The 22,945-nt window shown below is 39.0% G+C and overlaps 1 protein-coding gene across 6 annotated transcripts in view; it reads right to left on the reverse strand.

The window, feature by feature from the left end:
• kmt2e (lysine (K)-specific methyltransferase 2E) overlaps positions 1-22,945 on the reverse strand; it is a 33,992-nt gene that overhangs the window by 6,532 nt on the left and 4,515 nt on the right. For 3 of the 6 annotated variants that reach the window (XM_088988764.1, XM_088988762.1, XM_088988761.1), the window contains 18 exons: positions 20,804-20,991; positions 13,708-13,822; positions 13,412-13,641; positions 13,200-13,339; positions 11,146-11,330; positions 9,702-9,740; positions 9,424-9,624; positions 9,222-9,352; positions 7,418-7,535; positions 7,222-7,331; positions 5,386-5,644; positions 4,791-4,889; positions 3,508-3,693; positions 1,865-2,197; positions 1,502-1,801; positions 1,272-1,422; positions 968-1,194; positions 113-697 (listed from right to left, as the gene is read on the reverse strand). In XM_088988764.1, the coding sequence (XP_088844890.1) occupies positions 113-697; positions 968-1,194; positions 1,272-1,422; positions 1,502-1,801; positions 1,865-2,197; positions 3,508-3,693; positions 4,791-4,889; positions 5,386-5,644; positions 7,222-7,331; positions 7,418-7,535; positions 9,222-9,352; positions 9,424-9,624; positions 9,702-9,740; positions 11,146-11,330; positions 13,200-13,339; positions 13,412-13,641; positions 13,708-13,822; positions 20,804-20,877 (3,483 nt within the window). In that variant the 5' untranslated portion in view covers positions 20,878-20,991. Of the gene's footprint in view, positions 1-112; positions 698-967; positions 1,195-1,271; positions 1,423-1,501; positions 1,802-1,864; positions 2,198-3,507; positions 3,694-4,790; positions 4,890-5,385; positions 5,645-7,221; positions 7,332-7,417; positions 7,536-9,221; positions 9,353-9,423; positions 9,625-9,701; positions 9,741-11,145; positions 11,331-13,199; positions 13,340-13,411; positions 13,642-13,707; positions 13,823-14,350; positions 14,494-20,803; positions 20,992-22,945 lie in introns of those variants that run through there. The other 3 variants (XM_088988763.1, XM_088988766.1, XM_088988765.1) reach the window with 3 other exon arrangements.

The following is a 22,945-nucleotide window of genomic DNA, read 5'->3' on the forward strand; positions in this document are numbered from 1 at the left end:
ACCCCCTCAAAAATGTGTTCTTAGTGTTATGCTCTTTCGAATAAGCACCCAGAATTTGAGTTGCTTCAAGTGCGCATCGTTGTCATTGTTTTGTTGCGCCTCCTGAGCTCACCTTCTTCTTCTGCGGCGGATTTTGCGCCGACCCGCCCCCCTCGTCGCTAATGAGTGAGCGGGAGAAGCTGGCCGGGTTGGGGTCTTCGGCGCAGGGGTAAAAAAGGGGACCTTGGCCTTCGGTGAAAACGGGCTGGGTAGCTGGCGCCGCCGCCGCGGGTGCGTCGGGTCTGAAAGGAGCCTGCAAGGGCTCTAAGGTGTGCGACGGGGTGAGGTCCCTTAGGTTAGAGTTGACGGGCGAGAAGTTGAGGCCGCCCGGGGTCGTCGGGCAGCGCTCGGGACTTTTGATCCAGCCCGGGAAGGAGGAGGAAGTGCCGGTTTCGGCAGAGGACGCCGCCTCGCCGGCGGGGGCGCTAAGGTCCGCAGCAACGACGTCCAACCGCTCCTCCGCCGACTCCTCGCTAACGGCGGGCGGCTGCGGGCTCTCGAGAAGCGTCGTCTTGGCGTCGGGCGGGAGACCGTCCGAGGATGGCGTCCGAACGGAGGGAGACGAGATCAACGAAGGGGGACGCTCGGGCGGGTTGCAAACTTCCGATAAATTTGCTTTCACGCCAACATCCGGCGAGCTTTCCGTCCAACATTCGCTCTGCGGAGAATGAGCCACGCCAAGAATGAGTCGTTGGTTGCCATGACAACGTCGGCGGCAGTTCGATACAGTGATACCTAGGCTTACGAACTTAATTGCTCCCCAGACAGAGTGTGTAAGGTGAAAAGTGTGTATCCCAAAAATAATTTCCCATAGGGAACCATTAAAATGAGAATAATCCGTTCCCAGGTCTCCATAAAAAAAAAGTTCGGAAGCCAAGATGTTCGTAAACCGAGGTATCATTGTACGGAGAAAAACCCGGGCATTCACCTCCCGCGGCGGAGTCAGCGTTTGCGTCGGCGTGACAGCGACCTGCTCCGTCCCGGATTCGTCGCTCCGGGGCCTCGGCGGCGTGGCCGTCAGCGCAAGCGGCGCCGACGTTTCCGTCGGGTCGGCACGGGTGGGCGTGGCGCACGGCGAGGCGTACGGCGTTGAGCTCTCTGACACGCACGCGTCCAAGGGGCTCAAGCGCCGCTTCTTCAAAGGCGTGGGCAACTCTGAGAGAAACACGCAAGCGTCACGTCACGCGTCGCACGCCGCGCGGATCGCTCAGATGAGCTAGCGGGAGCGGTACCGGGCAGCGGACAGGAGCCGTTGTAGGGAAGGGGGCTGTCCGAGTCTCCGTTTATGGAGGGGCTGAGCGGACCCTCGCTAGGCAGGAAGAGGCTGCATCTTCTGGCCGGGCTGGTGGAGCCTTCCTCTTCCAGCGCCTGCTTCAGCCATCGCTGCGGCGGAAGATGGCGGCGGCATGAGTAAATTTCGCAAATCAACATTCGGAAGCAGAGCGAGATGGACGGACGGTACCTTCTTGCAGGACCCGGTGGTGGGCGGCGTTTCGGGAAGTTCTCTGGACCGCCGTCTCCCGGTGGGAACGCCGGGTGTGGTGGGGTTGCGGTTGGCGAGGAACGGCGAGGAGAAGCGGACGTAGTGCTTAGGCGTGCTGTAGACCTGCGGCGAGCAGGCCGAGCCCGGGAGGGCGTTGAGCTGGGTGGCCAGGACTTCGGGGTCGCTGCTGATCCGCAACGGGCGCTCCGGCGCCGGTTCCGGGGTGCGCGCCGACAGGCGATCCGATTGTTTCTCGCCCACCCATTCGGTGACAAAGTGCTGCGGCGAGACAAACAATCAGCGCCGGATCGCTCGCCAAATCGCTCGCGGCGATGAAAATACCTTTTTCGTTTTAAAACTTTTGCTCCCGGTGCGGTTTCGATCGGGGGCCGGAGAGTTGCTCTGCGGGGGGCTGGCGTCCGGCGGCTGGGCGGGGGGGGCGGCCTCCGGTTCCGGCGCGATTGGCGCCTCTCCCTCGAGGGGTTCGGTGCTCGGAGGCTCCAAGGGTTCCGGCGGAGAGCCCGGTGCCAAGTCGGAACAGGTGCTGATGGTGCGAGCTCGCCGCCGCTGCTGGCCGATGTGCGTGCGGTTCCTGGAAAAGCTTTTCCGGTTCCGCGAGCCTTTGACCTTGGCCGGCTTCAACCCTGATTCCTCCTTTACCTCCAGAAGAGGAGGCTGGAGAGACAGAAGAGGGAGACGCAGCGGTAAAAATGCCGTTGTGAGAGAAGGGCGGATTTAATAATAATAATAATAATAATAATAATAATAATATTCAAAACTCTAAAGGTCACTTTATAGTCACAGGATATGTTTTTTTCTGTGGGTGAGAAGCGGCAGCCACACACGCCAGTGTTCACTCAACCAGGAATAACTCAAGTAGATAGAAAGCAAGCTAGCTAATAGTTAGTTAGCTAGCTAGCCAGCTGGATTGGGTTTGCCTTAGCCACTTAGATAGCTTACCAGATAGTCAGAAAGCGAGCTAGCCAGATAGTCAGAAAGCTAGCTAGCGAATAGCTAACTACTAGATAGCTAGCTGGACAGCTAGATAGCTAACCAGATAGTCAGAAAGCTAGCTAGCTGGCTAATAGATAGCTAGCCAGAGAGTCAGAAATCTAGCGAGCTAGATAGCTAGCCAGATAGTCATAAAGCTAGCTAATAATACATAGTTAATAGCTAGCGAGCTAGATAGCTAGCCAGATAGTCAGAAATCTAGCTAGCGAATAGCTAACTACTAGATAGCTAGCTGGACAGCTAGATAGCTAACCAGATAGTCAGAAAGCTAGCTAGCTGGCTAATAGATAGCTAGCCAGATAGTCAGAAATCTAGCGAGCTAGATAGCTATCCAGGTAGTCATAAAGCTAGCTAATAATACATAGTTAATAGCTAGCGAGCTAGATAGCTAGCCAGATAGTCAGAAATCTAGCTAGCGAATAGCTAACTACTAGATAGCTAGCTGGACAGCTAGATAGCTAACCAGATAGTCAGAAAGCTAGCTAGCTGGCTAATAAATAGCTAGCCAGATAGTCAGAAATCTAGCGAGCTAGATAGCTAGCCAGGTAGTCATAAAGCTAGCTAATAATACATAGTTAATAGCTAGCGAGCTAGATAGCTAGCCAGATAGTCAGAAATCTAGCTAGCTAGCTAATAACTAGCAAATTGATAACCAGCTAGATAGCCAGCCAGCCAGCTGTAGATAGCTCGCCAGATAGCTAGGTAGCCAGTCAGCTAGCTAGATAGCCAACTAGAGAGCTAATAGATAGTTAGCTAGATAGTCAGCCGCTAGCTAGACAGCTAAAAGACTTGAGGATGTCAGTCTTTGCACATTTTCACCAATTATCCCCAGATGTGAAAAAATCTCATAGTTTATGCACAACATATCTGTTTTTGTGACATACTGACTTGACTTCTTTGAACGTCAACCCACACGTTTGTTTTGCGCTTTGAGTGAGATAAGAGCGGCCATAACGCCCGGTCCGCCATCCCACCTGTATGACGGAAGGGGAATCCGCCGTCTCCGGAGTAGCCGGGGGCTCCTCCTTGATGTCGCTGCGACCGCCGATCTCGGGTTTGACGCCGCCGATCCGTTCCAGCGCTTGCTCGCGCCGCTTCTCCCGCTTCTCCATTCGCGCGAAAGCCTGCAGGATGGCCTCCATCTTACGCTCCTCTCGGGTCTGCGGGGAAGAGTTAAACGAGAGATGAGGATAGTTAGCCGGGTCGGCGAGCGTCGGCGTCACGTGGGGCGAAGGTGGCGGATTGATTTGGAGGGAACTCGACACCCCCTCGGTCTGCTCAAGACAACTCTCACAGAATCTTTAGCTCGCGAATCACGAGTCGGCACTTTACAACGAGGCGCCGCGATTGGCAAATAACTGACTTTGGGGCTAATTTCCAGTAAATGCGTAATTTTTCCCTCCCAATTTGCTCGTTTTGGATTGGATGAGCCTTTATTAGTCTCGCAGTGGAGAAATTGATATTTCACAGCAGCAAAAGGATGAAAGTAAGCGCAAAGGAAAGGAAGAAGTAGAAAAACAAAATACATGAGCTGCTGTAAAGGCAGCCACTCTCGCAGCGCCATCTTGAAGTCAAAACAACAAAAAAAAACTCAACATATAATGTGACACAACACAAAAGACAGACATCCTTCAATCATAACAACTTTCTGCACCCTCTTTGTTGCATGAAGCAGTTCTCGATGAAAAAGGAGAGTATCAAAGTGTCCTTTTCACCAGTGGATCAGGGACGTCATGGTGCAATGTGCACGTCCGCTACAAGCTAAGTGTTGAAAGCAAACATGAAGCTGTAGCATCCATTGATGAAAAGAGATTGCCTGTTCTCGCGTAAATCCGCTTCGATTCCAAGCCGCGTCGAGAACTAAACGGAGCGCACCGCTGAGTGGGCGGGTCATTTCATTGGAGAGCGGTTTAAGAGGGGGGATCTTTTTTTATTTATTCTTTTTTTTTGTGTACAACACAAAAAGCAACAGGCAATGAGCAAAGTAAACAAAAGGCCAAAGGAAGACACATGGAAGGGGGGGAAAGGGCGGGGGCAGTACTGATGAAGAGGAAAGAAGCAGCAGCACCGAAACCAAGCCGAGGCCACAAATATGAGACCACACCCAGCCACAAACAAGTGGGGCGGGGAAAGGGGGCGGGAAATGGCTAGCTGTGGATTTTCTTTTCTTTTATTTTTTATTTTTTTGCCGTCTTTGGCTCTGCGCTCAAAAAAAAAAAGCGGAAAGGGTGCCGCCGTTTGCTTTGGGCACACTTACCATCTTCTTCCTTCTCTCGGCAATCTGTTCCTCTGACTCCATCTCTACTTCATTGCTAACGGACGTTTTGTCTTCTAGATCCTCAAATAAGTCGGGATCCTGTAAAAGGGGGTAGGTGGGAGGGGTGGGGGGAGCGGGAGGGGGGAGAGTTGGTGGTGGCGACATGACGTTTTTTTTTTTTTTTTTTTTTGTCATTCAAGTCTGGCTACAGACGAGAGGTTGAAAGGACAGGTGGTGGTGGTGGTGGTGGGGTTTGGGGGCGGTCACCTGGGTGAGGTGAGGGGGGGGGGGATAGTGGGAGGTGTCGTTTACTCCGGTTGTGGTGCAAGTGGGCACAAAACACTGGCCACCTATTGGCTAGAAACCAACTGCCCCCCCACCCCTGTTGGGGCTAAAGAGCTTTATCTAGCATCAAGTCAAGTAACTGAGGGGGGGCCCAAAGGAGGTCAAACTAAAAAAAAACAAAAAACGGACAAACAGAGGAACTGACATGCTGAGACGATAAACAAGATGACAAGCATCCACTATGGAGAAACCAATGATGAGTTGGGAGGGTGAGTGAGGGTCTTGGGGGTGGGGGGTGGGGGGGTGTTACCTGGTTGTTGGAGATGGAGAGTCGCAGGGGCGACAGTTTCCTCTGTTTGCAGTCGCCCACGCTCTTGCCTTTGCCTTCGCAATCCACGCCGATGTTTTGGTTCTGGCTCGGGTCTTCCAGGCCGGGGTCTTTGTCTTTGTCCTTGCGGCTGTTCCGCCGCCGCGCGCCGGACCCCAAGTTCTCGGTGGGCTCCAGGTTATGCTTGAGCACGGGGCACTCGGGGTTGCCCTTTACGCAGGCACAATCCACCTTGTATTTACTGAAAAATAATAATAATAATAATAATAATAATAATAATAATAATAATACATTTTATTTCAAGCGCCTTTCAAAACACCCAAGGACACTTAATAAAAACAATAAAACAAAGCACATAACAATAAAACCATAAGTAAAATGATACATAATAAAATAGCAGATAGAACTAGACATTGAAAGCAATTTTAAACAAGTGGGTTTTGAGGTGAGCCTTGAAAATAGGGAGGGAGTCAATATTACAATAATAATAATAATAATAATAATAATAATAATAATAATAATATTAATAGATTTCATTTATAAGCCCCTTACAAAACTCTCAAGGTTACTTTACAGTCACAGGCTAAGTTTTCCTGTGGGTGAGCAGCGGGAGCCACACGCGCCAGCGTTCACTCAACCCGGAAGTAACTCAAATAGATAGAAAGCTAGCCAGCTAGCTAACTGAAATATATATATATATATATACGAATAATAATACATTGTATTTATAAGCGCCGTTCAAAACTCTCAAGGACATAGCTAGCTAGATAGGTAATAACTAGCTAACTTTGCATTATACTACTTAGCACATTCAACTAGCTAGCTAATAGATAGCTACTAATAATAATACATTGTATTTATAAGCGCCCATCAAAACTCTCAAGATAGATAGCTAGCTCGGTAGATAGCTAATAACTAGCTAGCTTTACATTATACTACTTAGCACATTCAACTAGCTAGATAATAGATAGCTACTAATAATAATACATTGTACATATTTATAGGCGCCTTTCAAAACTCTCAAGGACATAGCTAATAGATAACTAGCTAGCTTGATAGCTAATAGATTTACATTATACCTACTAAGCACATTGAACTAACTAGCTAATAGATAGCTAGTAAGAATAATACATTGTATTTATAAGCACATTTTTAGCGCTCAAGGAGAGCTAACAGATAACTAGCTAACTATATAGCTAATAGCTAGCTAGATTTACATTATACTACTTGGCATATTCAATTAGCTAGCTAATAGATAGCTACTAATAATAATACATTGTATTTATAAGCACATTTGTAGCGCTCAAGGAGAGCTAACAGATAACTAGCTAACTATATAGCTAATAGCTAGCTAGATTTACATTATACTACTTGGCATATTCAACTAGCTAGCTAATAGATAGCTACTAATAATAATACACTGTATTTATAAGCGCCATTCAAAACTCAAACACATAGCTAATAGATAACTAGCTAGCTAGATAGCTATATAGCTAGCTAGCTTGACATTATACTACGTAGCACATTCAAAACATAACATTTGAGCTATTTACTGACTCAGATTATTAGGGGGTTGTACTTTTTGAAACTGGTTTTGAGCACAGCAAGTAATTTATGCGTTTTCAAGCCAGTTCCAAAATTATTCCACAAATAATGTTTGGATTTTATTGAATGATTATTGTTCCAGTGAGATCAAATATTGAACAGCTTCTTAGTCTTGATGTAGAGAATGTTACCGTATTGTTTACTTTGTACAAAAGGTGGGGTGAGTTCCATCCGGGGGGGGGGGGCCGAAACGACGCGACAAAAGCGACTCACCAGTTGCCAAAGTCGTAATCAAAACCGATGGTGATCTCCGTGCCTTTGCTGATGGGCCTTAGCGAGTAGATGTACAAGTGTAACATGGCGTCCTCGATGACGTGCCGCACCTGCCACGCATACCGTCAGTGAACGGGGGTGTTAAAAGCGCAAACCAGGAAGTGGCGGTATGGTACCGTCGAAGGGGTGGCCTCACCTCGGCGTTGGGGGTGCAGGAGCGGCGGATGAAGCGCGCCTCGTTGCCGAAGCTCCGCGCGTCCACGCACATCTCCAGACCGTCAAATTTGGAGTAAAATAGCACAAAGGGGTACGGTCTGGAAAGGGAGGAGACACAAGTGGGTCAAAATGTGGACGCACAATGCGGACACACACACAAAAAATAAATCTTCTTCCAGGTGAACTCCATTTGACTTTTGCTAACAATGCTAATGCACCAAAATTAACTCCTCACTGCCAGACGATGTGCAAAAATGTATTCATTCCAGTGCCAGGGTTTTTGTCATTGTCATTCAAATTGCAGGACCCGCAGAATATTAAGTTTTAGGACTACATAAACATTCTATTCAGCATAACAAACCTTAGACTCTCTTATTTAATCAGAAAAAAAAAGTGTTAATTCCCAAGTTATATGGGTCTGGAGTTATCTGAGCCTGAAATGGGGGAAGCTGTACAAAATACAAAACACAAATTGATTTATATAGTGCTTGAACAACACCTAAAGCTGTAACAAGGCGCTAACATGGAAAAAGGCAAATGATGCCCCCTTGTGGGAGGGAAAAACACCGCCAGAGGTCTGCCCAGCGCCTTATTGGCACCCCCGCCATATAAATTCCCTGCCATTCCCGAATTTATTATTGGAAAACAATTACTCAAAGTGAACTGTTACGTCAGGAAAAAAAAATAGCTAAACAAAACAGACATTTTCGACTGATGCTATTACGAACTGCCCAAACTACTAAGTTATATGGGTCTGGAGTTATCTGAGCTTGAATTGGGGGCGGTTGAATAAAATACAATACATACAGTAAAGTCTCGTTATATCGATATCGGATATATCGATAGTCCCGGTTATATCGATACTATTTCTATGCACGCACGGAGAAAATTACATGCAAACAGGGTCGGATATATCGATAGTCCCGGTTATATCGATATTTTTCCGGACTCCCTTGAATATCGATATAACGAGACTTTACTGTATATGGGTCTGGAGTTATCTGAGCTTGAATTGGGGGCGGTTGAATAAAATACAATACATACAGTAAAGTCTCGTTATATCGATATTGGATATATCGATAGTCCCGGTTATATCGATACTATTTCTATGCACGCACGGAGAAAATTACATGCAAACAGGGTCGGATATATCGATAGTCCCGGTTATATCGATATTTTTTCGGACTCCCTTGACTATCGATATAACGAGACTTTACGGTACATACACTGTAAAACCAAACAAGTTGAAAGTACTCAAATTTTTTATGGCAACTGATTACGTCAAAATTTTTGAGTACAGTTTACTCAAAAGTTTTGAGTAACCTGTACAGGTTACTCAAAACAGGTTACAGGTTACTCAAAACTTTTGAGTAAACTGTACTCAAAAATTTTGACGTAATCAGTTGCCATAAAAAATGTGAGTACTTTCAACTTGTTGGGTTTTACAGTGTACATAATGGTTTATATAGCGCTTCAACAACAGCTGAGGGTACTAAGCACTAATATGGACAAAAGGCAAATGCTGCCCCCTCATGGACGGGGGAAAAAAAAAAAAAAAACATTGCCAGAGGTCTGACCAGCGCTTTATCGGCACCAGCGCAAAAAAAACAATTTTGGGACAGGTCATGCTTTTTAATTCCCAGAATAAATTCGGAAATGGCAGTGAATGAGTTAACATTGCAAAGTCAAATGAAGCTCACCTGCACAGGCTAAAGTGCATTTTTTAGCTTTAGCTTGAGCATCAATCTTTTGTTTTTAGATTATTGCGTCCTCCAGCCACTGACCTCTTGAAGAAGTATCCGTTAGCTTCAAACTGCTGTCGCAGCATAAACTTGCCCCTGTACTCGATGATGAGGGAATCCGGGGCCAAGTCTCTCACGGCTTTGAGGATTTTCTTGTTCTTTTGAACTTGACTCTGTGCGCAAAAATAAAACGTACAGCGTAAGCCACATTATCAAGTGACGCAATAACTGGCGTTCGTCGTACCTCCACGGGGGGCTTGAACGAGGCCGGGTGTGTGTTGTACGCCAAGCTCTTGCCGTCGCCTTGCTCCTTGACGCGCAACAGCACCTGCACGTCCTCGCTGTACTGATTGCTGCTGGCCTCCTCGTAGCGTTCCATCCACGTCTTGATTTTGTTCTCCCACAGAGCCGGGTGCTCCGTTGGTTCCTGTTCAGGGGCGGCGCCCTTTGCCGCGACAAACCGGGGTGTGGGGTTATTTGAGGTTCGGCGCGGAGATACCCGGCGCCGGGGTGTATTTTTACCTTTACTCTGGAGGACTTTCTGGAGCCTTCTCGGAAGGCCTGCGGGAAGCAATTAAAAATGAACAAAAAAAGGTGTCGTTACCAACATGTCAGATTGTCTTTGTGTTGTCATATTATTTGAATATGATATAGCTTTTTTTCCTTTTAACTTCAAGATGGCGCCACGAGAGTGTCTGCCTTTCCAGCAGCTAATGTATTTTGTTGTTCTACTTCTTTCATTCCTTTCATCACTTTGCTGCTGTGAAATGTACATTTCTCCACTGCGAGGCTAATAAAGGTAATAATAAATAATAATAATAATAATAATAATAATAATAATAATAATCATCATCATCATCATCATAATAACAACTCTTATACATTATATTTCTAAGCGCCTTTCAAAACTCTCAAGGACACTTTACAGTCACTGATTTTTTTTAAATCTGCGAGGCTAATAAAGGTAATAATAATAATAATAATAATCATCATCATCATCATCATAATAACAACTCTTATACATTATATTTCTAAGCGCCTTTCAAAACTCTCAAGGACACTTTACAGTCACTGATTTTTTTTAAATCCAATCCAATGAGTGACTCGGAAAATCACTTTGCGGCTGTGAAATGTACATTTCTCCACTGCGAGGCTAATAAAGGTAATAATAATAATAATAATCATCATCATCATCATAATAACAACTCTTATATATTATATTTCTAAGCGCCTTTCAAAACTCTCAAGGACACTTTAGAGTCACTGATTTTTTTTAAATCCAATCCAATGAGTGACTCGGAAAATCACTTTGCGGCTGTGAAATGTACATTTCTCCACTGCGAGGCTAATAAAGGTAATAATAATAATAATAATAATCATCATCATAATAACAACTCTTATACATTATATTTCTAAGCGCCTTTCAAAACTCTCAAGGACACTTTACAGTCACTGATTTTTTTTAAATCCAATCCAATGAGTGACTCGGAAAATCACTTTGCGGCTGTGAAATGTACATTTCTCCACTGCGAGAGTAATAAAAGTAATCATAATAATAATAATAATAATAATAATAATAATACATTTAATTTCTAAGTGCCTTTCAAAACTCTCAAAGTCACAGGATGAATTTTTCTGTGGGTGAGTAGCGGCAGCCACACGCGCCAGCGTTCAATCAATCCGCAAGTAACTCAAATACTGTAGATGTAAAGCTAAATAGCTAGCTAATACATAGCCAGCTATCTAGCTATCCAGTCAGCTAAATAGCCAAATTGCTAGCTAGATAGCCTGTATAGTATGAATTTAACACAACAACTACCGTGCATTGTAAGGCGTTTCAGCAAAATCCAATGCAATGAGCGACTCGTAAAAACAAAATGGCGGTACAGACTGCACTCAAAAGCGCCATTTATTAATTTTATTGCTCAATTTTTTGCAAACGGGGCCGTTTCTTCGCGGAATTTACCTTCTTGGCGCGCGCCGAAGATGCCGGAGGTTCCTTTTCGCCACTCTTCTTGCGCTTTTTGTCCACCTGCTTGTTGCCCAGGCGCCCGGTAGTGAGGGTGATGGTGGTTGGGGTGTGTTGGAAAGTGGAGTAGAGCTCCAGAGGAACCTCATCCCCGCTCTCCGTCGCGCTGGTGTCCCCGTCTACTTGAATAACAAAAGAGCAGGCGGGGCAGATGAGACTTGTTCTTTTTTCTGTCCAGTAGGTGGCACTGTTTACGGAGGTGCGACCTGACAACCTGACGCTACTGACGTCAATATGGCGACTACACCGCAACTATGCTGGGAGAATGTCGCCTGAAGGCGGATTTATTGGTCGGTCAACAGAACATTACAGAGGTTGAAAGGTGGTGGTATTAATACAACCGCAGCAACATGAAAGTTAGATTGGTTGTCATCCTCTTTTCAAGTCACGTTTTTTTTCATCTTTTTGGTTTTACTTGAGGTGGTTGCTGAGCTATTTCATCAAGGAACAATCATCAAGGAAATACATCTTTGATCAAATGTTGAGTGAATATAATAAAAACAAATACAAATAAGATGAAACATCGATACAAATAAAATCAAAATACAAGAAAATATTATCAAAATAAAATTAAATCCAAATAAAATAACACGTAAAAAGACAATAAAACATAATAGCTGGCTAGCTATCTATTAGCTAGCTAGTTGAAACAAAGATAGTGACTGTGGGCACCAGGAAGCAAGCACCTCCATCTACAACATTACTGTTCTAAAAAATGTGATTGGGCACCATCAATGTCAACAAGCTTAGCTATCTATTAGCTACTATCTTTCTATCTATTTGAGTCACTTCCGGGTTGAGTAAACGCTGGCGCGTGTGGCTGCCGCTGCTCACCCACAGAAAAACTGATCCTGTGACTGTAAAGTGACCTTGAGAGTTTTGAAAGGCGCTTATAAATGAAATGTATTATTATTATTAAAGTAAATATGAAATAAAAATGAAATAAAAAAAATACAATAAAATACAATCAAGGTAAAATTAAATCAAAATAAACATGAAATAAAAATACAATAAATGAAATAAATCTAAATTAAATCAAAATAAAATTTAAAAGACAATAAAAATAAAATCAAAATAAAATAAAACACAATCAAAATTAAATTAAAACAAAATAACACGAAATGTAAAAAAAAATGAAATGTAAAAAAAGAATAACATCAAAATGAAATAAAAATAAAATAATAAAATAAAAACACAATTTTATAACATTAAAATTACATCCAAATCAAATAAAAATAATAAAAATCTCTATTTAAATAAAAACAAATTAAATAAAAATACAATAAAAACCAAATCAAAATAACATCAAAATAAAACACTATCAAAATAAAATAAAATCAAAATAAAAAAAATGTAAAAAGACAAAAGTAAAAATAAAATCAACATAAAATCAAAATAAAATACATCTAAATCAAATACAATCAAAATAAAATTAAATGTAAAAAAATAAAATAAACATATCAAAATGAAATACAAATAAAATTAAAAAAAAAAAAAAAAAATAGAATCTAAATAAAATAACAATTTAAATACAAATTAAATATAAATTTAATGAAAATACAATAAAAACAATAAAAAAAAAATCAAATAAAGATAAAGTAAAATAAAATAAAGTCACTAATTTGTCACTGAGGTCACATCACAGAGGTTGAACGGTGGCGGTATTAATACAAACGCAACAACATCAAAGTTAGCTTGTTTTAAAGTCAGGAGGGTTGCTTTTTTTCCATCTTTTGGATTCCGTTGTGGTTTCCGAGCTATTTAAAAGCAATTGAAATCATCAAGGAAATCCATCTTTGATCAAATACTGAGTGAAAGAGTCTTCAAAAGCAGCTTTTTCTTTGCTTTGAAGCCTTTGGTGTGTCTTATTACTCACACTGTGACACAGAAAATCACCATGTGTGCTTTTTTAGCATTTGAATCGTTTCCACATAACTTTAGTTAGCCTAATGGCATTTTCCCCCCACTATGTGTTCAAAATATGGTCCTACCTGACAAACATTCCCGCTTCCTGGTTTGCAGAAGGACGGCCCTCTCCCTGTCCAGGTGCCTCGGCTGGCACCGCTCGCAAAGGTACGTCTCAGGAATGTTCTGCCTGTCGATGCCCATGCAGTCGATGTGCTGCCAAGCGCTATCGACGGCAATCAAAAGCGCACGGTTGAGTCATCCAAAGGGGGGGGCGTGTTGCGAAAGAGAGTCCAACCTGCACTTGTCGCAGCAGATCATGTAGCCGTCGTCGTGCGTGAAGCCGCAGATACAGCGGGTGATGTCGGCCCCGTAGCTGCCGTCCTCGGAGGTGCTGAGCGTGGTGCCCGTGGACGCTTCGTCCTGGCCGCCCGGAACAAACAACGCCCCATCGCCCTGACGGATCAACATGGAGGGGGGAGGCGAGGCCGGCGGCGTGGGCGGGGGCCGCGCCCCATAGTTATGGTCCTGTGGAGGGTGAAGCGGTTAGCTGGTTGGTTAAACGACTCCGGGTCGTCGGTTCCGGGTACTCACGGCATAAGGCAGGCCGATGTAACTGTGGGAATGGTGAGAGCTGCTGCTGCTGTAGATCTGGTGCGGGTAGCTGGATTTTTCTACCACCACGGGGCTGGCCTCCACCGACTCGGGTCTGCAAAACGCACACACAATGAACACCTTTAGCAAGCGTACAATATTAGCATTGTCTTCCGTGCGTTTGCTGGAACGTTACAATACGACGCTGGAAGCGCCTCTTCTGTCTATCAGGCGGACGTGCGGGGTTGGCTCGGGCCAAACCTGTAGTTCTACTTTCCGCGCAAAAAAAAAAAAAAAAAAAAACAACGACGCGACAACGCTGAGAGCCTGTTTGGCCGTTTGTGACCAAACACGCGATATCACGAGAGGGAAGTAGCCATTCATTTAGTGGTAGCAGTCAAATTGTGTGACAATTTCCTCAAATAAAATCAATAAATAGATAAGTAAATCCAGACAGGTGCAACCCACAATTTCAAGCGAACAAGCCGCGCAGCATTTCACACACACACACACGCACAACGAGACACGCCGCTTTCGTTCACACACCTCGACATGTTTTACTTTTTTTTTTTTTTTTTTTAAACAGCGAAGCTTTAAACATGAGAGCAAAACAGGTTGAGCTACATTGACAAAAAAAACTCACCGCTACCCAAAGTTAAACTCCCGGTTTTGGCATCATAAACACCTGCAACAAGTCCTCGCGGAACATGCCGCGCGATATTCCAACACTTCCTGCACACGGCGACGCCGTCAAAGTGAAAAAGCTAAGGAGTGCGCGGCGCATGAGGTCGGGAGGCGGAACTGTGTTGAATCGCGCGTGTGTGTGTGTGTGTGTGTGTGTGTGCGTGTGAAGGGGGTGGGGGGCTTGTTTGTGTGTCGACACTATTCATTAACTGCCACACTAACCGTCACAGGCGTGGAAGACATTGCAAGGGGGATAACAGGAAGAAGCCTTTAAAACATTTTACCCATCAATCATTCACAAACACCAAATAGGATTTACTGTGCAATAATAATAATAATAATAACAATAATAATAAAACATCACATTACAATAATAAATAAATTAAATGAACCTGAAATAAAAATAACATAACAAATAAAATAAAACAACATCAAAATAAAATGTAAATAAAATCAAAACAAAAATAAAAACATCAATCATTAACAACCACCAAATAGGATTTACTGTGCAAAAAAATAATAATACAAATCACATTACAATAATAAATAAATTAAATGAAACAAAAAAAAACATTTACCCATCAATCGTGAACAACCGCAAAATTGGATTTTTTTTTGCAAAAAACACATTATCATAATAAATTAATGAAATAAAAATAAAATAAAAATTGCAAATAAAATAAAAACCAAAATTAAAGATACAATTTAATTAAAAATAAAATACCAGAACAATAAAATAATAAAAATAAACAATTAAAAAATAACACAAAAAAATAAAATAAAAATCTAAGAGTAAAGTAAAAATGAAATAAAAATAACATAAAAATTAAAAAATACAATTAAAATAAAACAAAAATATAATAAAAATACAACGTAAAAATAAAATAAAAATACAAATCTAAAATAACGACCATCAAATAGGATTTACTGTGCAAAAAAATAATAATAAAAATCACATTACAATAATAAATAAATTAAATGAAAGAAAAACATTTACCCATCAATCGTGAACAACCACAAAATTGGATTTTTTTTTGTTGCAAAAAACACATTATCATAATAAATAAATGAAATAAAACAGAAATAAAAATAAAAGAAAAATTGCAAATAAAATAAAAACCAAAAATAAAGATACAATTTAATTAAAAATAAAATACCAGGACAATAAAATAATAAATATACAAACAATTAAAAAATAACACAAAAAATAAAATAAAAATCTAAGAGTAAAGTAAAAATGAAATAAATAAAAATAACATAAAAATTAAAAAATACAATTAAAATAAAACAAAAATATAATAAAAATACAACGTAAAAATAAAATAAAAATCTAAAATAACAACCATCAAATAGGATTTACTGTGCAAAAAAATAATAATACAAATCACATTGCAATAATAAATAAATTAAATGAAACAAAAACATTTACCCATCAATCGTGAACAACCACAAAATTGGATTTTTTTTTGTTGCAAAAAACACATTATAATAATAAATAAATGAAATAAAACAGAAATAAAAATAAAAGAAAAATTGCAAATAAAATAAAAACCAAAAATAAAGATACAATTTAATTAAAAATAAAATACCAAAACAATAAAATAATAAAAATACAAACAATTAAAAAATAACACAAAAAATAAAATAAAAATCTAAGAGTAAAGTAAAAATGAAATAAAAATAACATAAAAATTAAAAAATACAATTAAAATAAAACAAAAATATAATAAAAATACAACGTAAAAATAAAAGAAAAATACAAATCTAAAATAACAACCACCAAATAGGATTTACTGTGCAAAAAAATAATAATACAAGTCACATTACAATAATAAATAAATTAAATGAAACAAAAACATTTACCCATCAATCGTGAACAACCACAAAATTGGATTTTTTTTTGTTGCAAAAAACACATTATCATAATAAATAAATGAAATAAAACAGAAATAAAAATAAAAGAAAAATTGCAAATAAAATAAAAACCAAAAATAAAGATACAATTTAATTAAAAATAAAATACCAGGACAATAAAATAATAAATATACAAACAATTAAAAAATAACACAAAAAAATAAAATAAAAATCTAAGAAAAGTAAAGTAAAAATGAAATAAATAAAAATAACATAAAAATTAAAAAATACAATTAAAATAAAACAAAAATATAATAAAAATACAACGTAAAAATAAAATAAAAATACAAATCTAAAATAACGACCATCAAATAGGATTTACTGTGCAAAAAAATAATAATAAAAATCACATTACAATAATAAATAAATTAAATGAAAGAAAACCATTTACCCATCAATCGTGAACAACCACAAAATTTGATTTTTTTTGTTGCAAAAAACACATTATAATAATAAATAAATGAAATAAAACAGAAATAAAAATAAAAGAAAAATTGCAAATAAAATAAAAACCAAAAATAAAGATACAATTTAATTAAAAATAAAATACCAGAACAATAAAATAATAAAAATACAAACAATTAAAAAATAACACAAAAAAATAAAATAAAAATCTAAGAGTAAAGTAAAAATGAAATAAATAAAAATAACATAAAAATTAAAAAATACAATTAAAATAAAACAAAAATATAATAAAAATACAACGTAAAAATAAAATAAAAATACAAATCTAAAATAACGACCATCAAATAGGATTTACTGTGCAAAAAAATAATAATACAAATCACATTACAATAATAAATAAATTAAATGAAACAAAAACATTTACCCATCAATCGTGAACAACCACAAAATTGGATTTTTTTGTTGTTGCAAAAAACACATTATCATAATAAATAAATGAAATAAAACAGAAATAAAAATAAAAGAAAAATTGCAAATAAAATAAAAACCAAAAATAAAGATACAATTTAATTAAAAATAAAATACCAGGACAATAAAATAATAAATATACAAACAATTAAAAAATAACACAAAAAAATAAAATAAAAATCTAAGAGTAAAGTAAAAATGAAATAAATAAAAATAACATAAAAATTAAAAAATACAATTAAAATAAAACAAAAATATAATAAAAATACAACGTAAAAATAAAATAAAAATACAAATCTAAAATAACGACCATCAAATAGGATTTACTGTGCAAAAAAATAATAATAAAAATCACATTACAATAATAAATAAATTAAATGAAAGAAAACTATTTACCCATCAATCGTGAACAACCACAAAATTTGATTTTTTTTTTGCAAAAAACACATTATAATAATAAATAAATGAAATAAAACAGAAATAAAAATAAAAGAAAAATTGCAAATAAAATAAAAACCAAAAATAAAGATACAATTTAATTAAAAATAAAATACCAGGACAATAAAATAATAAATATACAAACAATAAAAAAATAACACAAAAAATAAAATAAAAATCTAAGAGTAAAGTAAAAATGAAATAAAAAAAAAACATAAAAATTAAGAAATACAATTAAAATAAAACAAAAATATAATAAAAATACAACGTAAAAATAAAATAAAAATACAAATCTAAAATAACGACCATCAAATAGGATTTACTGTGCAAAAAAATAATAATAAAAATCACATTACAATAATAAATAAATTAAATGAAAGAAAAACATTTACCCATCAATCGTGAACAACCACAAAATTGGATTTTTTTTGTTGCAAAAAACACATTATCATAATAAATAAATGAAATAAAACAGAAATAAAAATAAAAGAAAAATTGCAAATAAAATAAAAACCAAAAATAAAGATACAATTTAATTAAAAATAAAATACCAAAAGAATAAAATAATAAAAATACAAACAATTAAAAAATAACACAAAAAATACAATAAAAATCTAATAAGAGTAAAGTAAAAATGAAATAAAAATTAAAAAATACAATTAAAATAAAAACAAAAATATAATAAAAATACAACGTAAAAATAAAATAAAAAATAACAAGCACCAAATTGGATTTACTGTGCTAAATAATAATAAAGAAATAAAATAAAACTGAAATAAAAATATAATCAAATATACATAAAATAAAAAAAAGAAAAGAAAAATACAAATACAAACAAAATAAAAAGAACAATAAACTCAAATCTAAAATAATAAGTAAAGTAAAAATGAAATAAATAAAAATAACATAAAAATTAAAAAATACAATTAAAATAAAACAAAAATATAATAAAAATATAACGTAAAAATAAAATCAAAATACAAATCTAAAATAACAAGCACCAAATTGGATTTATTGTGCTAAATAATAATAAATAAATAAAATAAAACTGAAATAAAAATATAATCAAATATACATAAAATAAAAAAAAGAAAAGAAAAATACAAATACAAACAAAATAAAAAGAACAATAAACTCAAATCTAAAATAATAAGTAAAGTAAAAATGAAATAAATAAAAATAACATAAAAATTAAAAAATACAATTAAAATAAAACAAAAATATAATAAAAATACAACGTAAAAATAAAATCAAAATACAAATCTAAAATAACAAGCACCAAATTGGATTTATTGTGCTAAATAATAATAAATAAATAAATAAAATAAAACTGAAATAAAACTATAATCAAATATAATAAAATAAAAAAAATGTAAAAAATACAAATACAAACAAAATAAAAAGAACAATAAACTCAAATCTAAAATAATAAGTAAAGTAAAAATGAAATACCTAAACTTAACATAAAAATGACGGCTAAAAAATACAATTAAAATAAAACAAAAATATAATAAAAATATAACGTAAAAATAAAATCAAAATACAAATCTAAAATAACAAGCACCAAATTGGATTTATTGTGCTAAATAATAATAAATAAATAAAATAAAACTGAAATAAAAAAAATATAAAATGTAACCAAAAAAATAAAAGAAAAACAAAAAAAAAAATACAATCAAAATAAAATACACATCAACATAAAAATACAAATAAAACCAAACTAAAATAAAACTAAATCAAAATAAAATCCAAATACAAGTAAAAAACACAATAAAAAAAAAAAATACAATCAAAAGCACCAAATTGGATTTACTGCGCTAAAATACAGTATAATAATAAATAAATACACAAAATAAAGCTGAAATAAAAATACAATAAAAAATTAACTAAAAAATAAAATGACATGAAAATAAAACGTGAAAATTCAAAATAAAATACAAATCAAAAAATAAAAAAAAAATATAAAATTAAACACAATCAAAATATGAATAAAATAACAATGTAAATAAAATACAATCAAAATACAACTAAATAAAACCCAAGTCAAATAAAATAATGGCACTAATTTGTACAAAAGTAGATTCCCTTTTGAGTGTACGTCAAGTTCAAATGCGTTTAAAGTGTGTAATTGGGCAAAAAAAAATTGAAATGGTCGATCATGTGTGGCAATGTACCCACCGCGACTCCATAAACTGCGGTTCACTCACGATACTCTCCACACTTGTAGCGTCAAGTGTACAAACAAGCCAGCCAAGTTGTGCAGCGTGGAGGGAGCATAACTTGGGGGGGGGGGGGGGTTTGTATCACTTGTGTGAAATTGACGCACCGACAGAGAGAAAATCTCCGCGTCTGAGTCTTTCCGATATGATTCAAATGTGTAGAATTTAATTGAGGAACAGCTGTGATTCCATACAAGCAAAAAAAAAGAAGAAGGGGGGGGGGGTGTGGTGGACAAACGGAGACGAGCCAGCGTCCGGAGGCAACGCCTTCGCTCCTCGCTGGCTACCATGGCAACGCTTTCCAACTCGACCGGTGTACATTTGTGGAAAACCGCACACGCACGGACGGACGCGGGCAGGCACACGCTGCATTAGCCAACAGCTGGCCGCCCTGCTGCATACTTGAGGGGATGCGGAAAGGACAAGACACCCCCCCCCCACACACACACACACCGGCGCGGCCATTTTTATCACGAGATCTTTATAATGCCAGCGGATAAAAAAAAAAAAAAAGAGCATCCAGGGGGGTCTAAAAGGGGCACACGTGACCCCCCCCCCCACATTAACCAGCGCTCCACTGAGGTGGGAGGAGCTTAGTTGTAAGGGCCACCTGTCACTCAGACCACTTCCATGGAAACGGTCCTTGCGCAGTGCAGAGGGGAGCTAAGTGGAAGGACGTGTTGGCGATGGGCAGATACCATGGCAACACAAGCTGTCACCGCAACACGGCAACAACAAAAAAAGAGGGGGCGGGGCTTCCCGGCTGAAAAAGACCTCGCGAGTGGATGACGCCGGAGCATCTCGCTCCGTTTAAAGCTGCGCCAATGTCCTTGACGAGCAAAGCGGAGGGAGGGAGAACCGGCGGGGGGAAGTCGTGAGGGCTTGTTGCCATGACGCCGCACACCCTCTCCCTCGTCGGGCTTCACGCAATAAACGCCAGAGCGGATCCCGAGAGGGTGAATACTTACTCGGAGCCCGCCGCCATGTCCAGGTACGAGGCGTCTACTGCTGTGTCCACCCCCGCGGGGATGACTATGCTCATGACGTTCTCTGCTGATCGGTTCTTGTCCTACTGAGTCCAGAGAATGGAGGTCCAAAACACTGGGGCATGCCGGCCACAGCAGTCATTGCAGACATCTAAGTGCATCCACAAGGCCTGGTTGGAGGAAAAAAACAAAAAAAAACAATTAGCATTTAGCTTTAGCAATTAAACATGTTAAACATACAATCGCACCAGGCTAGCTCCCATATGAGTGCTATGAAGGGGAAAAGGCTCTGATGGCTTTTCGGGGGGCCCTCTTAAAGGCCCGGTTGATTTGAAAAGCCGGATTTTGGAACTCTTGGCTGGTTTTTGGTTCGCAACGTAGGCAACACGCATGTGTGTGTCAGCGCGGCTGGCCCGGATACTGAGCTTCTGTTGATAAGCGGGATTAGCGGAGAGATAATGAGACGAAATAGGCTGGAGGTCACACATCCAAACAAAGGCTCCAGCGATCCAGACGGGAGAACATTCGGTCGGCCACCTTGGGGAGAGAGGGGGTGGGCATCAACAATCGCAAGACGACTACCGCGACCCGGTTGTGTCTGCCTCTTGACATTTTTCCGCCATTGCTGTTAAGTGGCAGGGTGAAATGACCCGTTGAACTGATTGTTCAAACAAGGGGGGGGGGGTGCGATGGCGGGGTTAGCTTGTCAACAACATCCACCAAACTAGCCCTTTTTTTCCCCTTTACATCAGGGGTGTCAAAGTCATTTTTTGCCGCGGGCCACATTGCAGTTATGGTTTCCTCTCGAGGGCCGTTATGAATTTGGGTAACCCATTAAAATGTTTAAATCCCTTCAAATATTACATATATAGCACACAGCAAATGAATGAATAACTCATTTTCAAATCTGAAGTCTAGAATAATGACTTTTATTGTGGTTGACATCCAAAAATATGAAATTTTGGCTGAGATTTTAGCAATCATCATGGAATTTAACAAGTTTGATTTGCTTTTGCGGGCCGAAAAAAATGATGTGGCGGGCCGGATTTGGCCCGCGGGCCTTGAATTTGACACCTGTGCTTTACATTGTGATTAAGAACCAATGATAGAAGCGAACGAGAGAAAGGAGCTTGAAAAATTTAGTCTAAAAAAAAAAAAAATCTGACTGGACCCTCCGCACCCTGCCCACCACCTTTTCCAGCCACTACCGATCCACGCGCACCAAATCCAGCACATCTAAAAATAACTGCATAGGTGCTCTTTGCAATTTTGCACAACCCTACTCTGTAATGAATACTTTTATGACAGAAAGTGGGAGTTGCCGGAAAAGGTGGTGAGCATCATGGACGTTTGATTTGCTTTCGCGGGCCGAAAAAAATGATGTGGCGGGCCGGATTTGGCCCGCGGGCCTTGACTTTGACACCTGTGCTTTACATTATCAAACATCATATCTGTGTTGAAAACAAAGTTGCCCGAGGCCCGCTTCCTGTTTCGGTGTGCTCACGTGACGGACAAAAGGCGGCTGCGAGAGAGCAAAAACGGGTGGGGGGGGGGGGGGGGGGGGGGGGGGGGGGGGGGGGGGGGGTGTCAGAAAAAGAGAAAACAAATACAGTAGGACCAACATTCCTGACTAAATCTACGCTTGGAGCGGCCTCTGTGTGCGCCTCCCATTTCCCTTACAGGAACTGTCCGTTACCCTTGGAGTCAAGCGTCCAAGGAAAAAAAAAAAAAAAAAAAAGGGGGGGGGGAGTGGAATAAAGCGCCAGTCTTTCCTTTCCCCGATGGCCCCACCCATTTTTTTCCCTCCTCTGTGCATTTCCTAAATAAACTGGAGACGCAGAGTGGGGGCCGAGGATGGACCGTCTGACAGCAACGTTAAACAGCCACGTGTGGACTCTGGGTGGCGACGTTGAGCTCGCTCGCAGCCGTCAACCAATCACAGAGTGAGAGGACACAGTAGCTTCATTGTGCTTCAGAAGATGATAAAGATATGTTCAATTTTTTTGCTTTTTTAGCCTGGCAAGGGAAACCCGGATTCACCCGCCTCCTCTGTATGCTTTCATTATGATTCCAGATCTCTGAAGATTTTTATTTTAAATAAACGGGGGGGTGTTACAAATTCCA

Source organism: Hippocampus bargibanti, linkage group LG22 (assembly GCF_051943395.1).
Source record: "Hippocampus bargibanti isolate YZ-2025 linkage group LG22, ASM5194339v1, whole genome shotgun sequence".
Lineage (NCBI taxonomy): Eukaryota > Metazoa > Chordata > Actinopteri > Syngnathiformes > Syngnathidae > Hippocampus > Hippocampus bargibanti.